The following is a 25,845-nucleotide window of genomic DNA, read 5'->3' on the forward strand; positions in this document are numbered from 1 at the left end:
CACAAGCCGACACCCCTCCCAACACACACACACACATACACACTGTCTTGTAAAGCTGTACAGATGAGAACATTTCTTGGACTACCTTGATTCCTTTTACAAAAACACTAATTCTAACCTCTAACCCCCTAAAATTGTCCTTTTCAAAGTGAGAAATTGGCAAAAAGTCTTTACTTCCCTAAAAAGTCCTCACTTCAAAAGTTCCAGGGCGTACACACATACACTCACACCCTTATTTCCGTGGCATTTCATTATGATTTACATCACCAGTGATGCTGATAAGCAGTGTGAGAGAGTAACAGGTGGGATATCCTGTGAGCTAAAACAGACTGTAGGTTTCCTGGAAAGTGTGTTGAAATGATAAACACCACAATCAGCTCCACCTTGAAGGCCGCCCATTCAAATTTCCAAACTCCTGAGAAAATGTTTCATCTTAAAAAGAGGTCCGTGTGCACCTCTTCCCGTTTCAGTCGGAAATAATTAGTCGTTCCTTCAGCCTCTGCCTGCTCAAGCCAATGATCTGCCTGCTCGGCCTGTTTGAAAATTTTCAAATTGTTGATAAGGTCACCGGAGGGGGGTTTAATTTGTGCGTTCGTGACAAATGGGAGCCGAGCGGACTGTCGGCATTCTGAGCTAAAACGGCATTTGCGTGATTAATAGTCTTGTGAGGAAAAACACCTTTGTTTTGGGGTCCGCACAAATCAGTTGCCGTGGTTACAGTCGATGGCGTGGTGCAGGAGGTAAACACTCCTGGAGAACAGTGCATGAAGGAGGATTAATTGTGCTTAATCGGTTTTGTTGAAATCCATCCATCAGACCTCAGACACCTTAGACACCACCGATCAGATTTTGACAAATCTTGGGGAAATGATGCATCTTACGACTGCGTTCCAACATTTTCAAAACTACAACATTTGGCCCAAGGGGGGCGCTACATCATTTGTTCGTTGGCTCATCCATTCGTCCATGTATCGCGCACAATATCCCAGGCACTATTGATCGCATTTTGACAAACCTTGGGGAAATAATGCATCTCACCGTTGCGTTCGGGCATTTTCGAAGGCACAAAACCGGGTGACATACGGTATTTGTTACTGGTTGGCCCTGAGGGGGGCGACATGTTTACTGTTGTCTTGTTATCTTTTTACAATGGAGTCCACTATCTTTGTATGTCTGTATGTAAACGTAATGTGAAGAGCGAATGTAAAGAATGCGACGGCGCTTACATTTTACGTTTTTATACTTCTGCGTTGATGTGCGCATAGCATGTCGTTGAAATCCCGTACACAGGGACCAATCAGAGTGCGGGACTCCGTGTAGACTCCTTGAGACTCTAGTTGAGACTCTAGTTGAGATTTGTGGGCAGGTACACAACACCCACCCCCAAAATATGGACCAGATTTTTTTTTCACTGCACACACACCCATCTCAGTTTGGTGCACAGTTTTATTATATACGTTTACAAATCTGACTGTTTTCTCCTCCGCTTCAGGTGAACGGACCTTACCGTCCCTCCCAGTCCTCCAGTCTGTGACAGGAGACCAATCAGAACTCTCCGCTGGGTGTCGAGAGGTGACGGCCTGTCCAATAGGAGCCCTCCGTGGACCACCGTGTTGCCAGTGTGGTCCGAACTCTTAAGATCCTCTAAAGGCTCTGAGCCATAGCGGGGGAACTGTCCTTTTGTCCCGTCCCAGCCAACAGGACAAGATTAACAGCCTCAGCCCAACTCCAGCAGCGTGTGGCCGGTGGCCGGTGTTGGCTTCCCACCCACCACAGACTATTTGTGGATCTCCTATGGTTTCTGGACGATGCCTCACACCAGGAGTTCCTACTCAGCGGTTTCCTCAAAGATCCCTAAATATGACGTATAGTGCTCCTCTGATGGTTGCTCACAGTGATTTACATTGTGTGGGAATATCAGACGTCCTCCCCCATGTCTCTAAATAATGTGATGCTGGAATAAAACTGAGGAAGATGACGTCTGTCTGGACTTCCCACACCGTGCCATGTCATTCCATACCGTACCATGCTGGATCCAGTGATTATGGAGGAACTACAGGCTAAATGTTGTATTCCATTCAGAGTCAGAAGTTGGAAATTCCCAGCTGATAGGTTGTAATTACAACCTCGGTGTATTCAAGTGGTCCAGCTCGGAAAAACCAGAGAGGAAAAAATCCTTCTTTGTCAAACAAGAATTACTGTTCCCCATGCAACAGCTAATCTTATGTCAGTGATATTTGGCAATGTTAGCTAGCTAGCATATAACGTTAGCAAGAATTTATATGTTTAACCGTTTCCCACACAGGGCTTTTGATAGATTTATCAAATTTAGGAGTGTATTTTGAGGATTATAAATATGTTAAAAGTGATGCTGTGTTGCAGCTGCATCTCGGAAAGCTCGGTTTTCCTGTTTGGATTTCAGACTTGAAGGAGCGCTCCGTTGAAGAAAGTTCGAATTTCCAACTTTCTGACGTCTCTGGAACGCAGCACAGCAGATACATGTTGACGGTTTTCTGTCCGCCTTGTGAACACAATCGGTTGATTGACAGCTCTCTCCTCCTATGGCAGGGCCTGTGTGAGCAGCGCCGGCCTTTGTTAAACCAGCCTCCTTATCAAGCCGAGGCTACAGGCGGCCATACCTGCTGCCTGCACTTTACACTGCTGTATACCAGTGGTTCTCAACCTGGGGGTCGGGACCCCCTAGGGGGTCGCAAGTTCATTTTAGGGGGTCACAAGATGATTTATGGGATAGGTAAAAAACATATTTCTACCATACAAATTTATTATCATGTGTATTTTCTCAGATTTTTCTCTAATTTTTGCTTTTTTTGTGAAATACTGAATAGTTTTCAGTCTCTTGGCCTCTTCTGATGGAAAGTTGTTCACCACTCTATGCGGCCTGATGGGGTTGTGATTAGCCAAACAGGTTGAGAACCACTGATTCATACAGTAACCCATCCTCACCGTTACACTGACATGCTGCCTGGCTGCCATATCTGTGTGTGTGAGAGAGAGAGAGAGAGAGAGAGAGAGAGAGAGAGAGAGAGAGAGAGAGAGAGAGAGAGAGAGAGAGAGAGAGAGAGAGAGAGAGAGAGAGAGAGAGAGAGAGAGAGAGAGAGAGAGAGAGAGAGAGAGAGAGAGAGAGAGAGAGAGAGAGAGAGAGAGAGAGAGAGAGAGAGGAGAGAGAGAGAGAGAGAGAGAGAATTACCGTTTTGTCCCTCAATCACTCATTTCACGTTTATTTTCTTCTTCATTTGCACGGCCACTACACTTTCGAGTTATGTGTTTTCACAATCCACAAGCCTTTGTTTTAATTTTCTTGGAATACCAGATGGATGCGGTTTACCACATCAGGACCACCGCTGCAAATCAGTGTACAAACTTTGATATACTGTGCTGTGATTGCCTGATCTTTCAAGCAGTCATTGTATAGCAAACCCCCGTCCATCTGGTTCCCCAAATGGTAACACTATAACAACTATTTGTGATTTCTGTTTTTCACCGAGGGTCTGTCACTGCTGCAAGTGGATTCACATGCACACGCTGTAGTTGTTGTCTTTAAAGCGTTCGGGCTTCCGGCCTGCTGTGTTTCCACACACCAAGATGTCAAGAATCGGCGCATCTTTAAATCATTTGACGCCAGGCGCAGCGCTCCGAGGTTAGGAGCTTGTCCTCAGATGTCCTCGCTAACACAGATCGTCAACCGTTTGATTTCGTCTCCCCGTCTGCAGCAGATGCACTCAGAGCCGTACAGTCAAGACGAGTCATGTGACACGATCAGGGTTCAGCTTGGCACTTGGACTCCTCTAATCGTAATGTACGCGTTACGGGTCGAGCGGTCGCCGCTGTCCGGAGCAGGGAGGCGCACGCCGTCACAGGGACGCTTCAGTAGCCGCTGTGGTCACGTTTCATCAGTGAACCGTCAACCTGTCGTCCAATAAGAAGACGTTCAAATGCAAACACTGAAGTAGAAATGGGTCTTAACAGATCATTTAATCCAGTGTTGAATCTTCAAAAAAAATGTCTTAGAACAAGAGAAAAAAATCCAGTGGGTGAGAAAAATCCACTTGCATCCACAAAGCAAATCAACTTGGTTCACAAATTTTCTTATTCTTTTGTTTCCTTATTCTTTCTTATTCTTTTGTTTCCTTATTCTTTCTTATTCTTTTCTGATTCTCTTGATATCAGAGTAGTAATCTTCCTCGTTCTGCCTTGACTCAAGATATTGCCGTTCGTTTCAAGAAAATTCCCCAAACAACTGAAACTACATTGGAAATGAGTGAAATTTTCTCACCTCCACTGGCCGATTTTTTCCCACCTGTTTTAAGAAAAATACTATTTTAAGATTGAATATGAGACTAAATGACTTGTTATGAATGTGACTGGTTACTGAAGAAAAGAACAGAAGTCGTCTGGTAATGAAAGTTGATTCTGCTTACTGAGCGTCTGAGCACTGATCTGGTGTCACCGAGCGTTTCCCCCCGGCTGTCGACAGCTGAACTCGAGTCAGCACACGATGTGTCGTCAGTACTGTGATTCTGTTAGAATGTAAATATGCTGAGCCAAATTTTGACTCACTGAAAATGTATATTTTGTCTTTTTTATGGTTTCAACCTATTGATTTGAGGTTGGATGTCTGCCAAGTAACTTCAGAAGAGATTTAGATACAGTAATTACAGGTTAACTGTTAACACCAATGCAGTTACTTCTTGTATATTCTTATTTTTTTTTTTTTTTTTACATATCAATTAAAATGATTTTGTTCATTAAAAATTTTGTTTTGAGTTTCTGGATTTGATGAATGAAGACTCTGGTTTTCTCGCTATCAGAAAAGAGATGGATGTTGAGTTTCTGTCTTTTGGGAAGATCAACAATGTCATTCATTCAAAAATAAAGCTAAATACAGTCATAAAGGTAAAGCTAATTAATTAAGCTTAAGTATTGGTGCTATTGATACAAATTTCATTCTTTTTTTTTGTCTTTTTTTTTAAATCAAGGAGAATATCAAAGAGGATTTTTCTAAAAGTTTAATCTCTGTGGTGGCATCACACTTTAACCTCTACTGTACCTTTAAATAAAAAAAAAAAATTCACTTGAACATTTGGACTTGTGAAATTTGCAATTGTGTTGGGAAACCTGCAGTCTGAGTAGATAAAATATAAAGAAACATGAAGCAATAAAAAAAACTGAGTTACGGTATATAAATGTGTCTGTAATTTGATCAGTATGTGGGGGGGGGGGGGGGGGGGCTATACTGTATGTCTGGCCTGAATTCTGTCAACACAGCTCATAATCACAAGGGGAAATAAAATCCATCACTTTAATGTAACTGGAGGAAAAACAACCTGGCGGAGCAGATGGAAACACAGCAGAGCGATGCAGATCCAGCAGCCAGTTATTACCTGGAGAGCAGGAGCTTCTCGTTCTGCTGCGGCCAAGATCCTCCTGCAGACACATTTCACATGTCAGCCGCTCGATGGATGCTTTTATTTTTTTTTATTTCAAAGTGCCTTATAATGCCGTAAGTGCGTATATACAGCACAGCGGGTGGGTGGGCCGGTGGGAGAGTGACGTGCGTTTCTGCCTTTGATCTCTGAGCTGATAGGAGTTTTATTACTTTACTTTTCTTGTTTAATGTTGTGGCTCTTTCTGTTGTCATGGCGCTCTGATTTATCTGTAACCTGCTGATGCTTGAGGAATGCTCACTTATTTTACTGATGCACTAATTGCAAGTCGCTCTGTATAAAAGAGCATCTGCTAAATGCCTAAATTGTAAATTGACTGATATTTTTTAATTTTTGAACATCAACTTTGTCCAAACTCCAAAAAACAGTCAAAACCTGAAGTTCCTCCGCTGGAAATCGACTTCAGACTGACTTTGGTTTTCTCTTTTCAAGACTTCAAGAAAAATAAGTGACATTGTGTGACACAGAGCGTTAGGAAATTATTGGTCAAATTGACAAAAATGAAAAATAGGATCAAAAAATGGCAACAGCTGCAATTTTTTCCTAAAACCGGTCAGGTGTTTGTAACGGCAGATACCAGCAGACGCTTCAAAAACAGCTCAATAGGATTGGTTCAGAGCTGAGATTCACAACATCCATATTCTGTCGCTGTTCAGTAAAAAAAACCTCCAAAATGTCAACTTCTCAGACTGTTTTCAGACTGACCAACACGCATTTTAGAGTTCATCCAGAGGGTTTTGAAAAGGTTTCATAAGACCAAAGGTGGTAGAATTTTCTTAAAACATGAAAATCACCAAGACTGCAGTTAACGAGGTTTTCACATGACAGCAGCAGCATGTTGGGTGAGTCTGTCAGGAGCAGGAACACACAGGAGGACAGATGCACTGAGCTGAACAGTCAATCCCCAAATTTGGAGCTCTTGTCTGTAGTGTGAAGTAGGGATGGGAAAATAACCGGTGTGACTGAATATCACGGTATAAAACAATAACGGTTATGACATCGGCGCTAATTTTTATCACCATGACCACTGTGGCAACTTGTTAGGAGGCTGAATAACAAAAGCAAAAATATTTCATATAAAGTACTGTGCAAAAGTCTTAGGCACATGTAAAAAAAAATTCCGTGAAGCAAAAATGCTTTCAAAAATAATGAAATGAAAAGTTTCTAAATATCAAAAAAAGAGCAGTCTACTGACAGACTAATACAGAATGACAAATAAATAAACATCTAACACAAAATGTATATAAAAAGTCTTGGGTGCCTAAGACTTTTGCACAGTACTTGCATGTTCTACAGTCTTAAAAAAAAAGAAGAGAAATGTCTTACGATCGATGTGATAAATTAGTTTTGTAAGTAATTGAAGTATATTACAGCACTGTTTTTAAAGGAATAGTTCACCCAAAAATGAAAATTCTGTCATCATCTACTCACCCTCATGCCAAATGAAACACAGGTGAAATTTATTAGTCCATATAACACACAGGGAGGTTGCCAGCACAACTTCGTAGCAGTCTTCTCCAAAACAACTGAAGTCAATGGGGACCGGTTCTTTAGAGCTCCAAAACAAAAACAGCCAAACAATCACACTGTGAATAGAAAGACCTATACACCATTATTTGTTGCAAATCAATCAGCTGTAGTTAAGATTTGCACTAAATTATGGTGTAAATATACTGTAGGTCTTTTTGGAGCTCTGAAGAACTGGTCCCCACTGACTTCAGTTGTTTTGGAGAAGGCTGCTATGGAGTTGTGCTGGCAACCTCCCTGTGTGTTATATGGACAAACTTCACCTGTGATTCAACTGGCATGAGGGTGAGTAGATGTTGACAGAATTTTCATTTTTGGGTGAACTATTCCTTTAAGGTTTTCATCTTATTATCAGGATAATATCGTATATCGAGATAAATCTGGCAAAGATAATCGTACTTTGAAATTCTCATATAGTGTGAACACATGTATATACTGTAAGTAAGCTGATGAATGGATGAGTGGCTCAGGACGCCTCAGCGGGTCAGAAGCTGCTGGTGAAGCGGAGCGTGGGTTTGATCCCCGACAGACAGACTGCTGCTGCTGCTGCTGTGTGGTGGGAGACCGGTCTGCAATTTAACATGACGGGTAATAACAGGGCATGATGGGCCGCTGCAGAGGAACACCGAGCCAGGCCCAGTGTCAGCTGCTAAATATATACAGGCTCCTATGGCAGTTACATGTAGACAGAGACATGCAGTATATAGACAGAAGGATATTTGATTTTACCTCCAATAGGAACCAGCGATTTTAACTTGTTTCCAGGGGCCAGCTGCATGAAGATAGACCTGGTCTTAGACTTAAATGTGACTTTAAGTCATTTATATTTACCTGTTCCTACTGCTTCTTGATTGTTGTAGATCTCTTTCTGTCTCTAAAGACTCGCTCTCTTCTTCAGACTCTTCCCAAAAAACAAAGATTTGGCATCTTGTATGAAACGGCTTCAGTATTTAAACGTCCCACTCTGACAGTTAGACCGACTCGTTGCCATAACAACAAAATTCTTAACTCGAGATTAGCCGGGGGGAAGGTGGCTAACTTTCCTACCTCAAAATAAATCAGTTATAATATTTAAGTAACAGACAGTTTTAATTAGACTAGTCCAACCTGAGAATCTAAGACCAGTCTAAGGCTTAGACTAGTCTTAAACTAGCTTTATGCAACTCTATCCATCTTATTTCATGATATTTTTAGTCAGATTATCTCACTGCACTGGCAGATAATCTTGCTGGTTTCAATAAACGTCACTTGATTCATGCCAATATGACTTCTATCAAGAAATCATCATAAAACAATGAAGAAAATCCGGAAACAAGAAACTTTCTCCAAGACAATTTCACTTTTACCAAGTAAATGTCCCGAAACAAGTTACATTCTCCTGGGAAAAAAAAAAATCCAATTTGTTAAAACCGGTAAAATGATCTGCCAGTGCAGTGAGATGATTTCTCTAATGGTAAAACATCGTTAAAGTTGCCGTCACATCTATAAACCTTCAAACACACCGCAGCTTTCTCCATCATCGGCTGCAGCTTCCTGGGATTTGAAGCTGCCGCCCACAGTCCAGAGTCGTGTCCCGTCGCACCACTGGGTCCCTTCACACTCGCTGCTCTTTCTCCCGGAGCTTTTCTGGATGGCGGCTCTGAAAACTTCAACTGGAAACTATAAGAGCGGAGGAGAGGCTCGAACCTGTAAACACGACTCCTTCATGCAGCCTCCTGACACACGGAGCCACAGAGACTAACAGGTTTATGAGACAGATTTCTGACACATTTTCTATATTTCCTCGGCATGTTCGCTTTCAAAAGATAGGAGATGAGACTTGAGCCCATAACCTCAGCATGATGTCATCAGTCATTTTACCCACAGAGCCACTGGGCTTCAGTCTTTCCTCTGGATCCTGGTTCTGCTGTCTGAACTGAACAACTTTGCGTTTGGGTTTTAAAAATGTACTTTGAATGTGGTCGAATTCTGAAAAATAAGACAAAGACAAAAACAACCTCCAGGAGAGTGACAGCATGTTTAGAAGTGTGGATCAGCAACAACAAATTCAACTCTAATGATTTATTCCCAAAACCCGTCTGTCGTCAACTCTAAACACGTTAAGACACTCCTTGAATTCTCCTGTGAAGAAGCATTATCAAGTTATAATTTCAGTCTCAGCTTATTTATGTAGACCCATTTTGTATTTTATCATTTTTTTTCATTTCATTTTGCCCAAATATAATCCATAATGATATGTCTGGAAAATGTAAGCTTGAAATTCTGCTTTACTCTAAGTGAAGTTGAATGGAATATCTTCCTGCACAAATTATTATTTTTGGAGGGACAACAGAGGGTATAAAAACATTGTGTCGTGGATCATCGGACGAAGTAGAAGAAGAACAAAATAAGAACAAAAATATAACGACCGTGAGAATTTGAGAACTGGATTTTTTTCTCAAACGTGATTGGTTCTCACACCGCGACCTTCGTGCTCATTCGCTCGATATTAAACTTCTTCATCTTTTGCTCGCTGCATCGTGGGCCCGGTTCACGTCGCCAACCAATCCCATCATGCCGTGCGCACGCGGTTACTCGCTTCCCAACAGACAATGAAAGGAAGCCAAGGCCCAATCACAACGTCCCACTACGGACTGAGCCCTGAACCCTCACAGACTTAACTGACGTCACCTGTGTGTGCAGCTGTAGTGCGAGAAGTCATGAGGGCTCTTCATGGTATAGGAGGAATGGGACGGCACTTTGTGGCATCACGTGTTGCCTTGACGACGTCAGACGTTACTATCCCCCGTCAATTAATCAATTTGTAATTTACTCTTTGTTTGCGCTTTTGTCTATAAACAGCATTATTAAGCTAAAATGAAAGAAAAAATGATGACTAATGTTAAATAGACCTAGGTATATGTTTTGCAACATTGCAAAGTTTATACTGTGCTAATGGATGTAGAAAATACTCTTCATTCTACTAGAGGTTAACCTGCACTACATCATTACAATATGTAAAAAAATGAAAAAGAAACAGTTGGAGGTACGTTGAAAGCAAACGGTACTTTTAATAAAGCTTAATGAGCACAAATAAGCACATAAGAAAGGCTATATTACATGCTGCTTATATTAGCAGCATCTAACATCCTTCTTAAACGTTTAGGAAACTTTCTTTTTTCTCAAATGAGCTGTTTATTCTGTTTTAATGTTGCAGTGTTTTCTCTTTTAACTCTATCTTGCATGTAGTTTAATTCCTGTTTCTCTCTAAGTTCTTGTTAATTGTTTTTTGTGGTTATTTTTCCTTAGTTATGTTTTTTTTTTCTTTTGTATCGGGTGTATTTGGCTGATGTTTTCCACATACATGAATATTAACGTCACAAACGCTATGAACTGTGGGTAAACTGTGGGCTCATAAAGTCCGCCAGTGAGCCCTCCCCGCACTTACCGATTCCACAGTGGGACGTCCTGAACCCTCGCGTCAAAGTCCGTGAGTCTGTGAGTGCGGACATTGGGATTGGGCCAAACTGTTCACCTCGTAAATTCGCGTGCATCTGGCGTCACAGATTAATTGTATTTTTTTTTTCCTCAGGTGCATTTTCCCTTTAAGAACACAGAGGAGGCGGCTGGGTGAGGAGGATAAACAGCAGGTGTTGCACTCAGAAAGGTTTTTTTTTTTTTTTTTTTTTTTTCCACCCGGCTCACCTTCCCTCCGTACAAAAACAGCCTCATGTTCCAGGAAGTAGTGAAGTGGCCCGGCTCTGATTAAAAACCTCTTCCCCTCCGCCGCCGCCACCTCTCCTCTCCTCCACCCCCCCCCCCCCCCCACACACACACACACACACACACACACACACAAACACACACACACCCCACATCCGACCACCGTGTCCCTCCGTTATCACTTCGCATCTTCTTTTTTAATCTCTTTATTAGTTCTAGCCGGATTAGAGTGCTGAACGGGGGAGGAGGTGGAGGGAGAGATGGAGGGAGGAGGTGGAGGGAGAGATGGAGGGAGAGATGGAGGGACGCTGCTGTCCGTTCTGTAAACGAAGAGCTGCGCTGAGCGGAGGAGAAAATCCATCTTTAACGGACCTCCCTGCGTGACAGGCAGGGATTAGCTGGCCCAAACAGAGAGGGAACACACAGGAACAGATTCACTCACACACACACACACACACACACACACACACACACACACACACACACGCACACACACACACCTGGCTGGCTTTGGCTCTGCTGTCCTCTGGAAACCTGGCTGCGGCGGAGGAGCCGGTGTGAGAGTGACTGTAAGGTTAAGAGGTTTGGGAAACTCCGGCGGCGTCCAGGTTTTCTAAAACAAAAGATGTCAACCCTTCTGGCAGCGAGAAAAACACGTGAGCAAAAACATCCAAACTGCAACCGATCAGCTGAGGTAAAACTCTCCCGCCTCACAAAGCCTCGTCTGTCCGCTTCAGCTGGCCGGCGAAAAACCACGACGTGCCTGACTTGAAATTGCGAGAAAATTGATTGAGCTCGTTAAATTGAGCTTAAATATTGCGTAAATGTCCTTTTAATTAAGTAAATGTCACGTTATGAGTCGGTTTTCCTAACCTTTTTGCAAACATGAGCTCACTCCGTGGCACGCCTTTGAAAAAGTGCAAGCTTTTTTCCGTCTCCGATTAAATTTACATTTCACCTCCCATTGAAGACACGTTTGGATGAGAAGTCCAGGAAAGATGCTGTGTGTGTTCGGCAAGGGAAACGGTCACTAGATCTACCAGGAGCTATTACTCTGCACCACAAGTCTTCAGGCTGCAAACTGGTTAGAAAATAATTTGTATGCTGTGGTGGTTGAAGAAAACAAATCAATCAGTATAACAAAACCAATTTTCTCAGTGATTCCTAATTGTCAGTTACATCAACCTCTTGTTAAAGCGTTAAGTTAAGCTGCGATCACACCTACGGTTTGTTTTCTTTGGTCCGAACCAGTGGAAAAGTTTACTTTGTTGCATTTTTGTATTTGGTTCGTTTAGGTTCACACTGACCAATTACAAGTGAACCAGGACTTGTAAACAAAAGTCACATGGACTCGCAAGCAGCTTGTTTATTGGACAGAGTTTTGGTGACCTGTCGTCCTGCCAGGTTGGCGAGTCAAAACCAATCTGATTCCAGTTCCTGAAACTGTAGCTAAGCACGATGGACTTGTTTGTCTCTTCTTCTCTGGTGTTCAAACCAGTTAAGGGAACAGCTGAATATGAGCATCGGTCCGGACTTCATTTTGTTCCGCCAGGCTTTCCAAGCATGAGGAACTTCTGGTTATCAGATGTCACCAGCCGTCTCCTTATTACCCATGAACCCTTGTGTTTTGGGGTCATTTCCTCTTGTTGGTTCAGATTACGCGACTGTTTGGCATTGCCATTCTTCTCACCTGGCCGAACTGAATGAGGAAACGCTGCAGAGTTCAAATAAACTGCTCCTAACACGGCTGGTGTGAACGCAGCCTTACAGCCTGATGACTCACCCCGGCCTGCAGGATGACTGGAGCGCAGCTGTTCTACACGACAGCATTTCCCATAATCCCCTCCCACAGCTCGCACCGATCCTCGGCATAATTTGGAATCGTGACAAAAAAAGAGACTCGGGAGCTGTGGGTACGCAAATGAGGTGCGGTGTGTTGTGCAAAATGAGGTCTCGGACATTTGTACACCCCATATGCAAATAAAAGATGACTAAACGAGCAACACCCTTAATTAGCTAGACACCAGCATCAAATCAAAGGCAGACTTCAACAGGGCAATGAAGGTACAAACAATAAACTCTTAGCCCCATGGAGAGTTCCCATGTGCGGATGCAATCAGAGCTTTCACCGGCCAACATGTGCTCATAGCCATGCGGTCTTAGCTTTCCTTTGAAGTTGAAATTTACACAGTACTGTGTGACCCCTGGATGGGCCAAACCCGCTCTGATCTCCAGATGATGAAATTAAACAGTGTCCATATTAATAATTAGTAGCAGTACACAAAGCAATAAAACACAAAAAGGGGGAATGTTGGAGCGCGCTGCCCATCAGACGATACGAGACGCACGTGGAGAACACGGAGACGATGTGACCTGATCTTCCGGGGAGCGCTCGGTCGCGATCGCAGGCCATAACCATAAAGCGCTGTGCGGTTGTGCTAATGACGGCCTGTTAGGGAATGCTTGGGGAGCGGTGACGCCCCGGCGCTGTAATGTTACCACCTCTTCCTCCCTGACCTGTTTCCCCTGTTTTATGGTAGGATTTGAACACCGAGCCGCCGCACAGGAATGAGTCATATTCTTTGTTTTGTCAGGGAGGAAGAAGTGATAATGTTACAGTCTTCCCTTCCAGCATGGCAGCTTGTTCCTCATAACCACTGGTAGCCGCTCTCCAAACCCAACGTCCCTCTGGACGGTCTTACAGGGAAACTTATTCATGCAACTCAGCAACTGAGTTTCATCTGAGTTGCACTGTGTATCACCTCCTGCAATTAACTGAAGTTGAAGTACAACTTGAAACTGAACTTTTTGCAGGTCCATGCAACAGCCAATCAAAAAGCGGATATTGTGTCACGTGACTTTCAGTTGGGCCAGTACCTCTACGGCCAGCTGATCGTGTAACTAACAAAACATACAGCTTGTGTCATACATCCAAGAAAAAAAAAAATCAGTCATCCAGAATTTTGAGGATTTGTGGATTAAATTTACATTTAAATATTGTCATATTTCAGATAGGTTAAGTATTTCCTGTATAGAAAGTTAACTTGGCAGTGGATGTTAGCTGGCGTTAGCTTAACCGCTAACTGTGGACATATCTTACTTTATGTTAATATTACGCCACAGCGAAGAGATTTAACATGCTGAACCACTTACTTTTAAACTTTATGTCAACACAAAATAATGTAAATAATAATGTAAAACATGACTTTCAACTGTTTTACTGTTACACAGTGCATTTGAGATGCAATCAAAACTACACGCAACAACACACTCTACAATAGTTGAAAAAGTTGCATGAAACTCTTGCAACTCGCAACAAACCAATCCAACCAAGTTGCATGAATAGCTTGACCGGCCTTAGTCGTCTGATCTTAGTATATTAAAAGTGAAGAAGAATCTATACACACGAGAAAGGAGTCCACACAGAGGCGCATGGTGCAAAAAATAGAGGATGATCTAATGCATAGAGCGCTTTTGTGACACAAAAGTGCAAAAATAAAAAAGTAAGACTTCCTTCTTTCCTTCAGACCCGTGGCTGACAATTACACAGACCTGGTTTAGATGAGCGCAGACACACTCTACTGTTTCCTCTGTCTCATCTCCACCCATCCCCTCGCCCCTCAGTGAAGAAAGTATGCTATAGATGGGAGGAAAACTACAAGTCGGCCGCTCCGTCTGAAGCTGGACGAGACAGAGGTAATGTAAGGTAGCAGAAATAGCCCCGCAGTCCACTCCAGCCCCGCAACTCAACCTTAAAGCCTACAATCCATCTCACCACTCCATAAAACACAGATTACTTATGGAAAATAAACAAAAACAGATGGCTGTTCAAGCTGTGTCTGGAGGCAAGATTTTATCACTGAAAACAATTTCATGGGACATGTGAGTCAGGGGTTCAACCTGCTCGATGCTGGCATGTGTGTGTGTGTGTGTGTGTGTGTGTGTGTGTGTGTGTGTGTGTGTGTGTGTGTGAACGTGCCTCGGTCAACCGAGCTGTCCGGTCTGTCTTATATCACAGCCCAGCTATGTGGCAGCACTTCAAAATGAGCATATGCGCGCTTGATTAAAACTGTACGCCCTGGCTCTGTGAATGTTGTGTAGTGTTGATTGTCGCGCGGGGCGGGGCGGGGGGGGGGGGGGGGGGGGGGGGACGGGGCAGGACGGGGTCAGAGCGCAGTGCAGAGCAGCGGCCACCAGGGGAACGAGCCAACACAACGTATGGAGTGATGCTTTGTTAGTGTAGCTGGGGTCAAACTGAGGGAGGAGGAACAGGGGATGACAGACTACTTAAAGAAATGTAGAAATACTCCTCACCGCCTCTTTTGTTTAAAGCCACAGTGAAACAGCATGAACAGAGCATCTTGCTTCCTTAAAGGATAAGTTTGGATTTTGTTCCTATATATATAATTAGTGTCTTCATCCCTGTAGTTCTTGGAGTCCAAACTGTTTGTCAAAATATCTCCTGAAATCCAGTCTGTGAAAACGTTACAGAAAGCGACCGACGTCTTCCTCTCCGCGGCCCGGAAAGCAGCGGCACCGCACCGTTTCCACTCAGCGGATCGTCTTCTACCGAACTCTACTGTTTACACTCTGACCCGACCGTCCAGAACTAGATCACTCCTCCAGGGACCGCCTTTCACCTCACAACGGTCTGCGCTGCGGCAGAGAAAAAACATTCTGTGATTATAGTGAAAGTTGTGTAACGGAGGAACTGAGTCATGTTCCCTCTCGACTCTCCTGTGGAGCCACAAACGGCTTTTCTGGAGATATTGTGATAAACAGTTTGGAGTCATTGTTGCAGCAAGAGGCAGCGGAGCTCGCTGCTTCAACTGACAGCTGACTGGAGACAAGACTGTCTGTGGGTCCAACAGCCACAGGGATGGAAGAGACTCATTAGATATCGGTCCAAAATCGCCAAACTTATCCTTTAATGTGATGTATTTCCTGTTGAAACAGGATGTTGGGGCGGGACATAACGCAGGGAGAGATCCTTCAAAAGTATAAACCAATGGGATTTCAGTTAGGGAGAGAAAGGCGGTTTTTATTTTTATACTGGTGCAGCGTCACCATTAAAGATACACTTATGCATTTTCCAGGTAAATGCACAAGTCCAAGTCATGAGATTTTGAGATAAAAATACAAATTAGCTAACAAGGTGAGAAAGTCATTTCTCATTTGATTGTGACTTATGAGTAAGTGATGCATTGCCTATCAGTGTGTGTGTGTGTTTGTGTTATTAATATCGACATGTATGGCTGTCACACTGACTGTGTTTACATGCAGACTAATATTCCTTATCAGTCATCTCTCAGGAGACTGCAGCATGCTGTGTCTGGGTTGGTAGACGGACAGCAACAGTAACAAAAACCCGGATAAGCTCTTATCCTGATTATGAGAAGCTCAAATACGACACCTGTGATTTGTTGGTATTAGCTGAGATACCGAGGCGTGTAAACACATTATCCCAGCTAACCTGCTGCTGCTTTACGGGGCACGCCACGCCTCAGTTACCCTGGCGATATCTGGGACATTTTAAAACTCATGTATACAGGGATATATAAGACATGAAGATGCACCTAAACAGCTTTCCCCAAATAAGAACCTCAAACTCGAATCGCTTAAAGATGCAGTCCGGGATTTATTCTGCAAGCTACATTTTGGGTATACTGACATACTGTATTATTGTTATTGATGAGCTTCATTTTGGGGGAATTTTGACACATCATAAATTCAAAATACAGCTGTTGAGCTAACAGTAAAAATGTCATCATGCCTTTTACAGCCTTAAGGGAAAAATCCACCCTTAAACACTTTTAAAAAAACAGCTATTTTTTATGTGCTATTGTTTGGTGTATTTTTCTGGCCAATCGTAGACGACGTCACCTCCAGATGTTTCCAGCAGCTCCAATGGAGTTTGATATCTATATATATATATATATATATATCAGGTACGATATATATCAGGTTTTGGTGTCAGTCCCTCAGAATCAAAGAGCGAGGGCTTCTTTCTAGAGCCGCCATTTTGCACCAAGAGACGTTCAACAATCATACAGGGAGAAATCCATCGTAGAAGAGGAGAGAGACCAGTTTCTCCACCACAGGAGCAGGAGAGAGACCAGAAGACGTGTTTTGAGTATGGGGCGACTCTCGCTCTGCTATCAGTCATTCTGGAAAATATAGGAAATCACTATCTGCGGCCAGTGCCGGCGCGTGCCAATCAGGTGCCCTGGGCAAAACTATAAATGTCGCCCATCCACATGTTCTCACGTTTTATCAACTATTTCACGTAGGGTTGCCAACTCAATGTTATTTTGCACACACACACACATACACAATGTTACCATGCAAAACTAGAAAAATAGGATCATCTACTATGAAATTTTGCACTTTACTTCATTCCTGACATGTATTTTATTGCCAAATTGCCATATGCTGTCACCATTACGCAATGCCAGATGCCAAAAACTACGTGTCCCTCTCACCATTACGCAGTGCCAAATGCGCAACGTGCATGTCCCGTTAACCATCATCACACACTGCCAATTGCTAAATACGCAACCTCCAACCAAGAAAAACAACAAAGTAAATATGTAAAAAGCACAGCCCAGCAAAAAGTCATGAAAATAAACTGCAAAGGCATCTTACCTTCATCCGAAGCACAACGTAGGCCTACCCAACGCACACACACATCGCCCTCGATTGGTTAATACATTACGCTACATTCAAAACAATTTAGTAAACCCTCCCCAGTTGTGTCTCATGTCACTTAAATCAACTCACGTAGTGCAATATTTATTATTACTTTACTGAAAGAGACTTAAAGCGACTCAAAGCTACTCTTCGGGAGCAGGTCGGGAGACAGACTGAGTAGAACTCAACCTGTTGCTGTACCTCAGTCTCAGTAAAACAAGGAGCAAAACTAGTCTAACGTTGTTTACTCAAATTAAAATTTCATGACACAACGAAAAGGACGCAAATTACTGTATAGTTGAACTTGCGCTTTATACTGTATGTTTTGCTCCAAATAGCCTAATGACAGTTTTGACTGAATGAGAATAACGTTTATGTTGTTAGCTAACGACGTAAGTGGTGTTCCCAAGTAAATTACAACACTTTGTCATAAAATAACTCCTGGAATGCTTTGAACTTCACAGACTGGTGATATACAGCAGTGTGAGAGTATCTGAGGATGGATTTTCCTTTAAAATATACCAAGTCAGAGTCTTGTCCAAAATCAGGTATATCATTGTGTTCCTTGGAATTGAGCCAATGTGTAACTTGTCCTTTAACTGGAATATATACTGCTATGTATGTATGTAAAAACACTCATGAATGCAAACCGTGTCACCAGTGGTTCAGGTTTTGCTCTCCATCATGTAAATTGTGGCGTTCAGGTTCACAGTGCCGCTGTTTCAGTCAAACCTTTCACTGTTATTTTTAGGGGCCACAGCTTTCACAGCAACAGCTGAGAGGGGGAGAGGGGGAGAGGGGAGGACGGTGACGGACTTTAACTTCCTATCAGTAAACCACAGAGCCAGCAGTGGGGTCGGGGGTTAGTTCATCAATTAACTCATCAACTGGAATTGGAATTGAATTGGAAGTTGAATTTAATTCTGTGGAATTCCATGTTTTGTTTTGTTTTTTCTTTCCACATATCTGAGACTGCACATGTTATACATTATCAATACTGAATAATGGTAATCCATGCAGTATGATTGAATGTGTTTGATTTGTTGAACTGTCTTTTATTTGATTCATAATGTTTTGATTTCTAATGTTTAGCGGAGTGGAATTTAATGGAATTTAATGGAATTCAGTTCTGTCTCCTGTCATTCCAATTCAGTTCACACTCTGTTTCCTTACAGGAAGTTTACCATGAAGTCTCAGTTCAGTTCATGAATGGCCTCAACCCTGCCCATCAGAACCAGAATCTCATTGGCTGTAGGACGGGCTCTCCCACAGCTGATTGGCTGTAAGTAAGCAGACTGAACAGTGGATTGGTCGGCTGATCGTGATGCGACCTCTTCTTCCTCCAACACTCTCGGCCCAGCGGTCACAACGCTGACCTTCATGCTCCGTTCCAAATTGCTGCTCATATCTGTTTTTTTTTTTTGGGGTGACTGTTCATATCTATTAGGATATAACTCATATCTGATCCCAGTATGAACTGACAGCAGTATTGAAAAAGACACGTGTGAGCAGATTAACAATAACAAAATACGTCACACGCTTCTCCCACTTGTTTCTTCTCCCCAAATATCAATCAAGTTGCTATATTTGTCTTTTCGTTCTTGTTTTGTCTCAACAGCTGTCTCAGGTGAATGATGTAAGATTTACTCACTGTCACGGCGACACTGACACATTCTGATTTGCACATTCAAATACAAGTCACATGTAGGTCTCATGTATCCAGATCAGAGCTGAAAAACTGCAACTCCGTGCAGCTTTTCGGCTGTTCACACTGATCAGAAAACATCAGATCTGAGTCACATGTGAGGGGGGGGAAATCACAACTTTGAAACTGAGAAACGCCCCGTAACTGAAAGGTCGCAGGTTTAATCTCCCTGACGAAGTGTCTGAAGCCCCACCTGCTCACTCACTGCAGCTTCCTCTGGTGAAGAGTTACAGCTAAACGCCTAAAAAATGCAACAAAATGAACAAAATGAAATACTGTATGGAGCAAGGTGGAGGATATAATTAGTGCACATTGTTTAAGTTGAAGGAAGAAGAGCGGGGGGGTTCTGTTTATTGATATAGGCTCACCCATAAAAGCATGTTAAAGAGGAATACCGCTAAAATTCAGCTTTGTTTAGTTTGATTTAGGCTTAGTTTATTTGCTAGAAACTGTAAAAATGAAACTGTGCGGGTGAAACGAAGAACAAACAAAACATAAAACAAGGTGGACGATAGAATTTGTGGAAAAACAGCATTTGGGGTTAAAGAGGAAAACCACTCGGCTTTGTTTGGTTTTGTCCAGGTTCAGCTCGGTGTATTTGCACATGGAAGTGTTGAAAACTGACAAAAGAGAAGAGAAATACAAACTGAGGTGAGACAAAGAAACTCCAAGAAAACATCTGAGAGAGAAATATAAAAAAAATTGGTGTCAAACAGAGAAATGCGTCCTTCCTGTGTGCTATGACAGCTCAGTTTCTGTTTTTTTTTGTTGTTTTTTTAGTTTTCTGGACCTGAACCTGTTGACTGATTGACAGTCTGAGTCAAGCTGAGCTGTATAATTGTTACCAAATCACATTTCCTGCTGCAACAGATACACGACTGATATGAAGATAAAAAACGGAGGATAAAAATCATTTGGATGCTGAATCATACGACAGTTCCCGTTTGATGAAGTAGAATGGCCGTTTGCCTGGATGACACACACACACACACACACACACACACACACACACACACACACACACACACAAGCTTGTTTTTCACCAATGGACTGCAACTGATGTGAAACATATTTTAGGTTTAGCTTTGAGAAACGAAAATAGCTAATATAATGAATACAGTATATCTGACAGAACTGTGGGGATTTTGAGAATCAGTCGGTTTATTAGGCTGTTAACGTTAGAGAGGCTGAAGCCGATCAACTGACAGCTGTTTTGAATTTCAGAAATGACAAATCTCAACTTTCAAAATGTCTCTCCAGGACTGTTCCTAAACCCCACAATTTCTGTGCAAACCAGTGTTGCAAGACTTTCAAAATCAGGCAAGGAAATACTGGTTATTACTATTAACCACCTTCAGCTGACAGCTTGTTGGCTCCTAAAGCCCACTGGCGTTGCCTAGTGTTAAAATTGACCTAAAAGGCTTTTTTTTTTCCTGCAAAGGTCTTTGCAAAATAGATACATTCCAAAATGAGTTACCCAACATTTGAAAAAGTACAAAGTAAAACATGGAAACAAATCATGGTACTTTGTAAGAGATAAAAGGTGATTTCAGTCCTTGGTTGGCAGAGTGATACTTTTACAGACTGACCATAGATATTTTCAAGCTCTTGAGTGATGAACTTGTCATCTTCCAATAAGGATATATACAGTAGCTCCTGAAAATAAAGCCCCAGACTCTGAACAGCAGAGCTGAGGGTCAAATCACTTTCAATTCACTCCATTCTACAAACTTGTATTTATTCAGGGAAACTCTAGACTGTGCATGTTTGCAGTTTTTCAGCAAAGCTCTGCTTCATCACAGTTTTCTGCCCAGGAGTTTCCCAGTATAACCACAGTCTTCTACTGCTGCCCACTGAGCAGCTGTGCTGGAGCAGGTGGGGGTTCGGTGCCTTGCTCAAGGGCACGGCGACAGTAGTTGTTGAGGGAGAGGAGAGTGTGTCTCATTCACTTTCCGCACCCAGGTTTTTCCTAATTTGAATCATCATCTTTCCGCTCTCAAGGCTGCTTTCTATCATCTGGGCTATGAGAGGAAACGGTTTGAAAAATTTGATCTTCAATACCCAGAAATCCGGTGCGGTGAGGTCAGTAAACATCACACAGCTCGCTCATGTTCACCAAGCGGCCGGTCTGCGATGCTTTCTACCAAAGATACCAAAGAGACAAGAGAGGAGAAGATCTAACGATGCTGAGTCCAGCTTCCTCTGCTGCTGGTTAGTTTGGATGTTGTTCTTAAGTTTTGATTTGTCACCTGTGTGGAGAAGTGTCCATACTGACACCAGAACTTCATCTGGGCAAATCAGGTGAATCTACAGCGTCTCTATTAGTGAAGATGGGGCGTTTTTTTCTCTGCTGCAGCCTCATTTTGGCTCATAAGACGGTTGGATTCATTTTTTACAGATGCATCGCGCAGCTTTCAAATTTGGAAGAAAATCCACTTCCTGAACTGGACCGGCACTTGAAAGCGAACGGAAGTGTCGGACATTAGCCCAAACACTCACGCCGGTCACAGCGATGTAACGACCCGAAAGAGCGTCTAACCTCCGCCCGCATCCCTCTGCAGCCCAGGCCCGGTGTGAAAGACGTGCTGTTTGACACACCGGCGCAGAAAAAGGCCCGTTTCTGATCCGCCTGGCGGGGGATCAGACGGCCTCCGCGCTGCGTCTCGCCGAGGGCCGGGGGCCGCGTCTGAGAGGAATGTAATAGGAACAGCATGTTGGAGTACAGTAACAGTACAGAGCGGCTGGAGGGGCCAGCAACATAAAGCGCTCAGGGAGGTTTTTTTTTTTTTTTTAGGGAGATGGACACCAACGGGCCTCGCTGGCCGCGGCGCTCTCACATGTGTACGTCGAACGCATCTGGAGATAAGATATACATAAATTCTCAGAAGACCTGTAGTGCTGTGTGTGCAGATGGAGGGGAAGGGGGGAGAGGAGGGGGTGATTTTACATAGAGTGATGGGTAAAAGGAGGCAGTGGAGGGGTGATGGTGTGTGTGTGTGTGTGTGTGTGTGTGTGTGTGGGGGGTGTGAAGCGGAGTGGTACAAGTCTTTCTGGGAAACTCAAAAATCTACTGGTGCGTGGAAAAGTACATGAGAAAATGCTGAGTTTCTGTCTCCCCCCTCTCTCTCTCTCTCTCTCTCTCTCTGTTTCAGCCACAGGTCGATCGCCCCCTCTCTCACCACCCATCACCTGTTTCTCAGGACCTTGCTGTCCTCCTATATATGGCTCTCCTCCGGCACCTCTGGGTGCAGCCGGGGGTGGGGGGGTGGGGGTGGACGGTGTTTGCGCAGCTTGCTCGATTCCTGAGCAGGGCGGACAGTTTGCACGAGCTGTTCCACTTCTCAGAGTTTCATTTTTTTTCCCAAAGAGGTCCAAAGTCCAGGCGGTCGGCACGGTGAGAGGAAGTAGGTCAAGTAAAGCCTTGGCTCTGCGATGGATAGTTCGTAGGTGGTGCTGCACTTAAATTCTTCCCCCTTTTCATGAGAGGATCTGAAGCTGATTATGAAATCCAAGAACGCCAAGTCGATACTTGTGGAGAAAGTTCCTCCCGAGTTGTCTTGGAGAGAACGATCTTCTCATGAAAGAAAGCACGGACAAGCTTCCTTACAGTTCGAGATGGACTGTGTGCTGATTCATTAAGACACACAGCTGTTCATCTTCAATCTCCATTCGTTCTCATCGGTTCAGTCTCCTTTGCGATGCTTCCTCGGCCAGCAAGGAAACTTCTGGGATCTTTATCCGTCCTGCAGCTCTTTTGTTTTGGAATCGTGCTTCGGCGGTTAGATATTACGTTAAACGCGTCATGGAGGACACAGGAACGCACAAGAACATGTACTGATAATCAGTGTTTTTGTGAATTGTAACATACACTCACCGGCCACTTTATTAGGTACACACATCTAGAACCAGCTGGTCATCTGTTGCTGCAGCCCACTTATCATCAGGGCCAATAACTTGTGTGTTGTGAGATGCTCTTCTGCACTCCACTGTTGTAAAGACTGTTATTGGAGCATCTGTGGCCTTTCCCAGTTCTGCTCTGACCTCTGACCTCCCTCATTAAAGGGACGGTCAACCCAGTGAAAAATGTGAATTTTCTTATTTAGTCTCACTCTTGAGTTCTATGTTCATCATCCACCAAGACTTGAGCGTTCCTAACATTCAGTAACTGTGACAAAATGGAGCTTTTGGCTGCTGCATTTCCTATAGTGATACAGTTCAGAGAGCTGCTGGGCGAGCGAGCTTCACTCTACACTGGAGAGAGAGAGAGAGAGAGAGAGAGAGAGCGGCAGTTCCTTAGCGGCCAAACTTGATAAATTCCAAAACGTACACAAAACACAGTTCTGCTAGCTCAGTCTAGTTGTAAGTAAAACATTCGCCAGCAAAAATAAGTTTTCTAAGCATAGATTAGCGGCTAAAAACACACATTGCTCCAAACCTCGGTCGAGCGAGGTTCACTGTAGACTGGAGAGAGAGCGCGGCGTGTTGAGGCCGAGCTCTGATTGGCTTTCCCCATTTTTGATGTGTGAAAGTCGTTTTTAATCCGCAGCAACGGAGAAATCAACTGATAGGAATTTCTCAGTGGAGAAACGTGTTGTTTTTTACACCCAACAATGACAAAAAAAACATTTTAGTGTTAGTATTTTAGCTGGCTGTCCCTTTAACGAGGTGTTTTCAGCCACAGAACTGCCGCTCACTGGATGTTTTCTGTTTATCACACCTCTGTAAACTCTACACACAGTAGAGTGTAAATCCCAGGAGGGCATCTGGTTCTGAGATGCTGAACCAACAGACTGCAGTCAAAGTCTCTTAGATCACACATGTCTAATGTTTGGTCGAACAAAAAACTAAAGCCCTTCACCATGTCTGCAGGATTTACATATTGAGTTGCTGCCACACGATTCGCTGTGGAGGAGCAGGCAGTTTGTGCTATTGACAAGCAGGTGTACCTAATAAAGTGGCAAGTGAGTGTATATTGTAATGTGTGCCACCTAATGAATATATTATGCTTTGTGAATGAAACTTTTTTTTATTCAACATGTGTCCCCGGTCTGACTCTGAACACATACACACACACACACACACACACACACACACACACACACACACAAACAAACAAAACACACGCCATATAATCAGCAAAACCATCATCCCAGAAAACAGATGCTATCAGTGCCACAGCTCATTACTCCTGGATAGTTCGCATGGCTGCTGATGAGGTTTCTGAGGGACCGACAGTACATCAGCCTCCATCCAGCCCGGCACTAATTAATCCGCCCGACCCTCAGGACCCCGCACGTTCAGCCTGAATACGGGGACGAGAGCGAGAGGATATGAAAGCATTTTTCAACATTAATTACCACACAAAATGATTTCCATTTAGCCGCTCTGCCTGGTGACGAACCCTTCAGCTGCAAAGCCCGGAGTGAAAGATCAGCAGCAGCTGCAAAACATTTAATGCCGGTTTGAGCGCTTCACAGCCATTACGAAAACACAACACCCTGCTTACATACTCCGCATGGTCTCTGCCTCTCGCAATCGATTCCCAGGTTTCAGACTGCTTTGGCTCTGATTAGCATCGCAATATTGCTAGTCCTGGAACACGTTTATGATTCACATTATGGCTAAAAGTGATCGCTGTATTCTGGCCCACGCAGCCAAATAACAGAAAATGTGTGAGTTGTGAAACTGAGAGACATGACTTGAGCGTTTCTTTCCTCCCCCGACAAAAGTATTACTGGTACACAAGTGGGTAGCACGTTGTTAAGAAGCGTTTGTGGGCATAACGTTAGTTGATTTTAAATTTAAACCTGAGTCATGACCTTTTACCTTTGAAAGACACAAAAAAGTAGTAGTTATTGCTGTTGGATTTTGCAGGGCAGTAAGCTGCTTGAATGCACATACTGTACTGTAGCTATGGGATAGTAAATGTTGAAGCTATATAGAAAATATATGATATGATATATATATAGTCTACTATCTATCATATGTCTTGCCGTGTCCCTTGGAACTGAAGCGAGGTTTTGTTGTCCCTCCAGCATGAGGAATTGGAAAGGAAGAAGAAATTCAGCTACTATCGGAGGCAGATGGATGCTCTTTATTAGCACCCCTTGGGTTCGCTCGCTGCCAAAACGCATCGGTTTTTATATACCAATAAATACTTTTTTTTTTAAAACATCTCTCGGCCTCCAAGAGAAGCTGAATCTGTCTTCCTTTCCTCTCTGAAACTCTGTAAGTTGTCAATATATTTGTACACCAAAGCCACAGAGACAAAATCCTGTACATCTATTGTGACTCTGATTCTATGATAACCACATACTGCAAAATATAATATTATACCTGACAGAAAGTTAAATTTTAGGCATTTATCTGATGCTCTCATCCAAAAGAGTTAGGTGTCATCCTGAAAGACACATGGCTGTTGATGGACACTCATTATCTGTTACAGGGATTGAGCCTGTGACTTTTCCGTTACAGGGCTACCACTATCTATTTCACCACCCTGCCATGTTATCACAACAGCTGCTTATCATAATAGGGTACTGGTAAAAGTAGCGCTGGTAGTACTGACACATCTTAAAGGAACAGACCAAGTTTTTCAGAGATTATCCCATCAGTCAACTTACCCATTAAAAGAAGAGAACATAGACACTAAAAACATAGACACTATAGAAACTAAAAACGAGTGATAGTAGATGACTAGCATTATCCAAAGTAAGAAGACAGACCTTTAAGTCATAAAAAGATGTTAGTGGCTGT

The 25,845-nt window shown here is 43.2% G+C and overlaps 1 protein-coding gene across 1 annotated transcript in view; it reads left to right on the forward strand.

Moving 5' to 3' along the window:
* gdap2 (ganglioside induced differentiation associated protein 2) overlaps window positions 1–3,053 on the forward strand; it is a 39,763-nt gene extending 36,710 nt beyond the window's left edge. Inside the window, exon 14 of the mRNA XM_071907628.2 lies at window positions 1,493–3,053. Within this exon, the coding sequence (XP_071763729.1) occupies window positions 1,493–1,534 (42 nt within the window). The 3' untranslated portion in view covers window positions 1,535–3,053. The remainder of the gene's footprint in view (window positions 1–1,492) is intronic.
* Window positions 3,054–25,845: the final 22,792 nt, after the last annotated feature.

This window comes from Centroberyx gerrardi, chromosome 10 (genome assembly GCF_048128805.1).
Source record: "Centroberyx gerrardi isolate f3 chromosome 10, fCenGer3.hap1.cur.20231027, whole genome shotgun sequence".
Lineage (NCBI taxonomy): Eukaryota > Metazoa > Chordata > Actinopteri > Beryciformes > Berycidae > Centroberyx > Centroberyx gerrardi.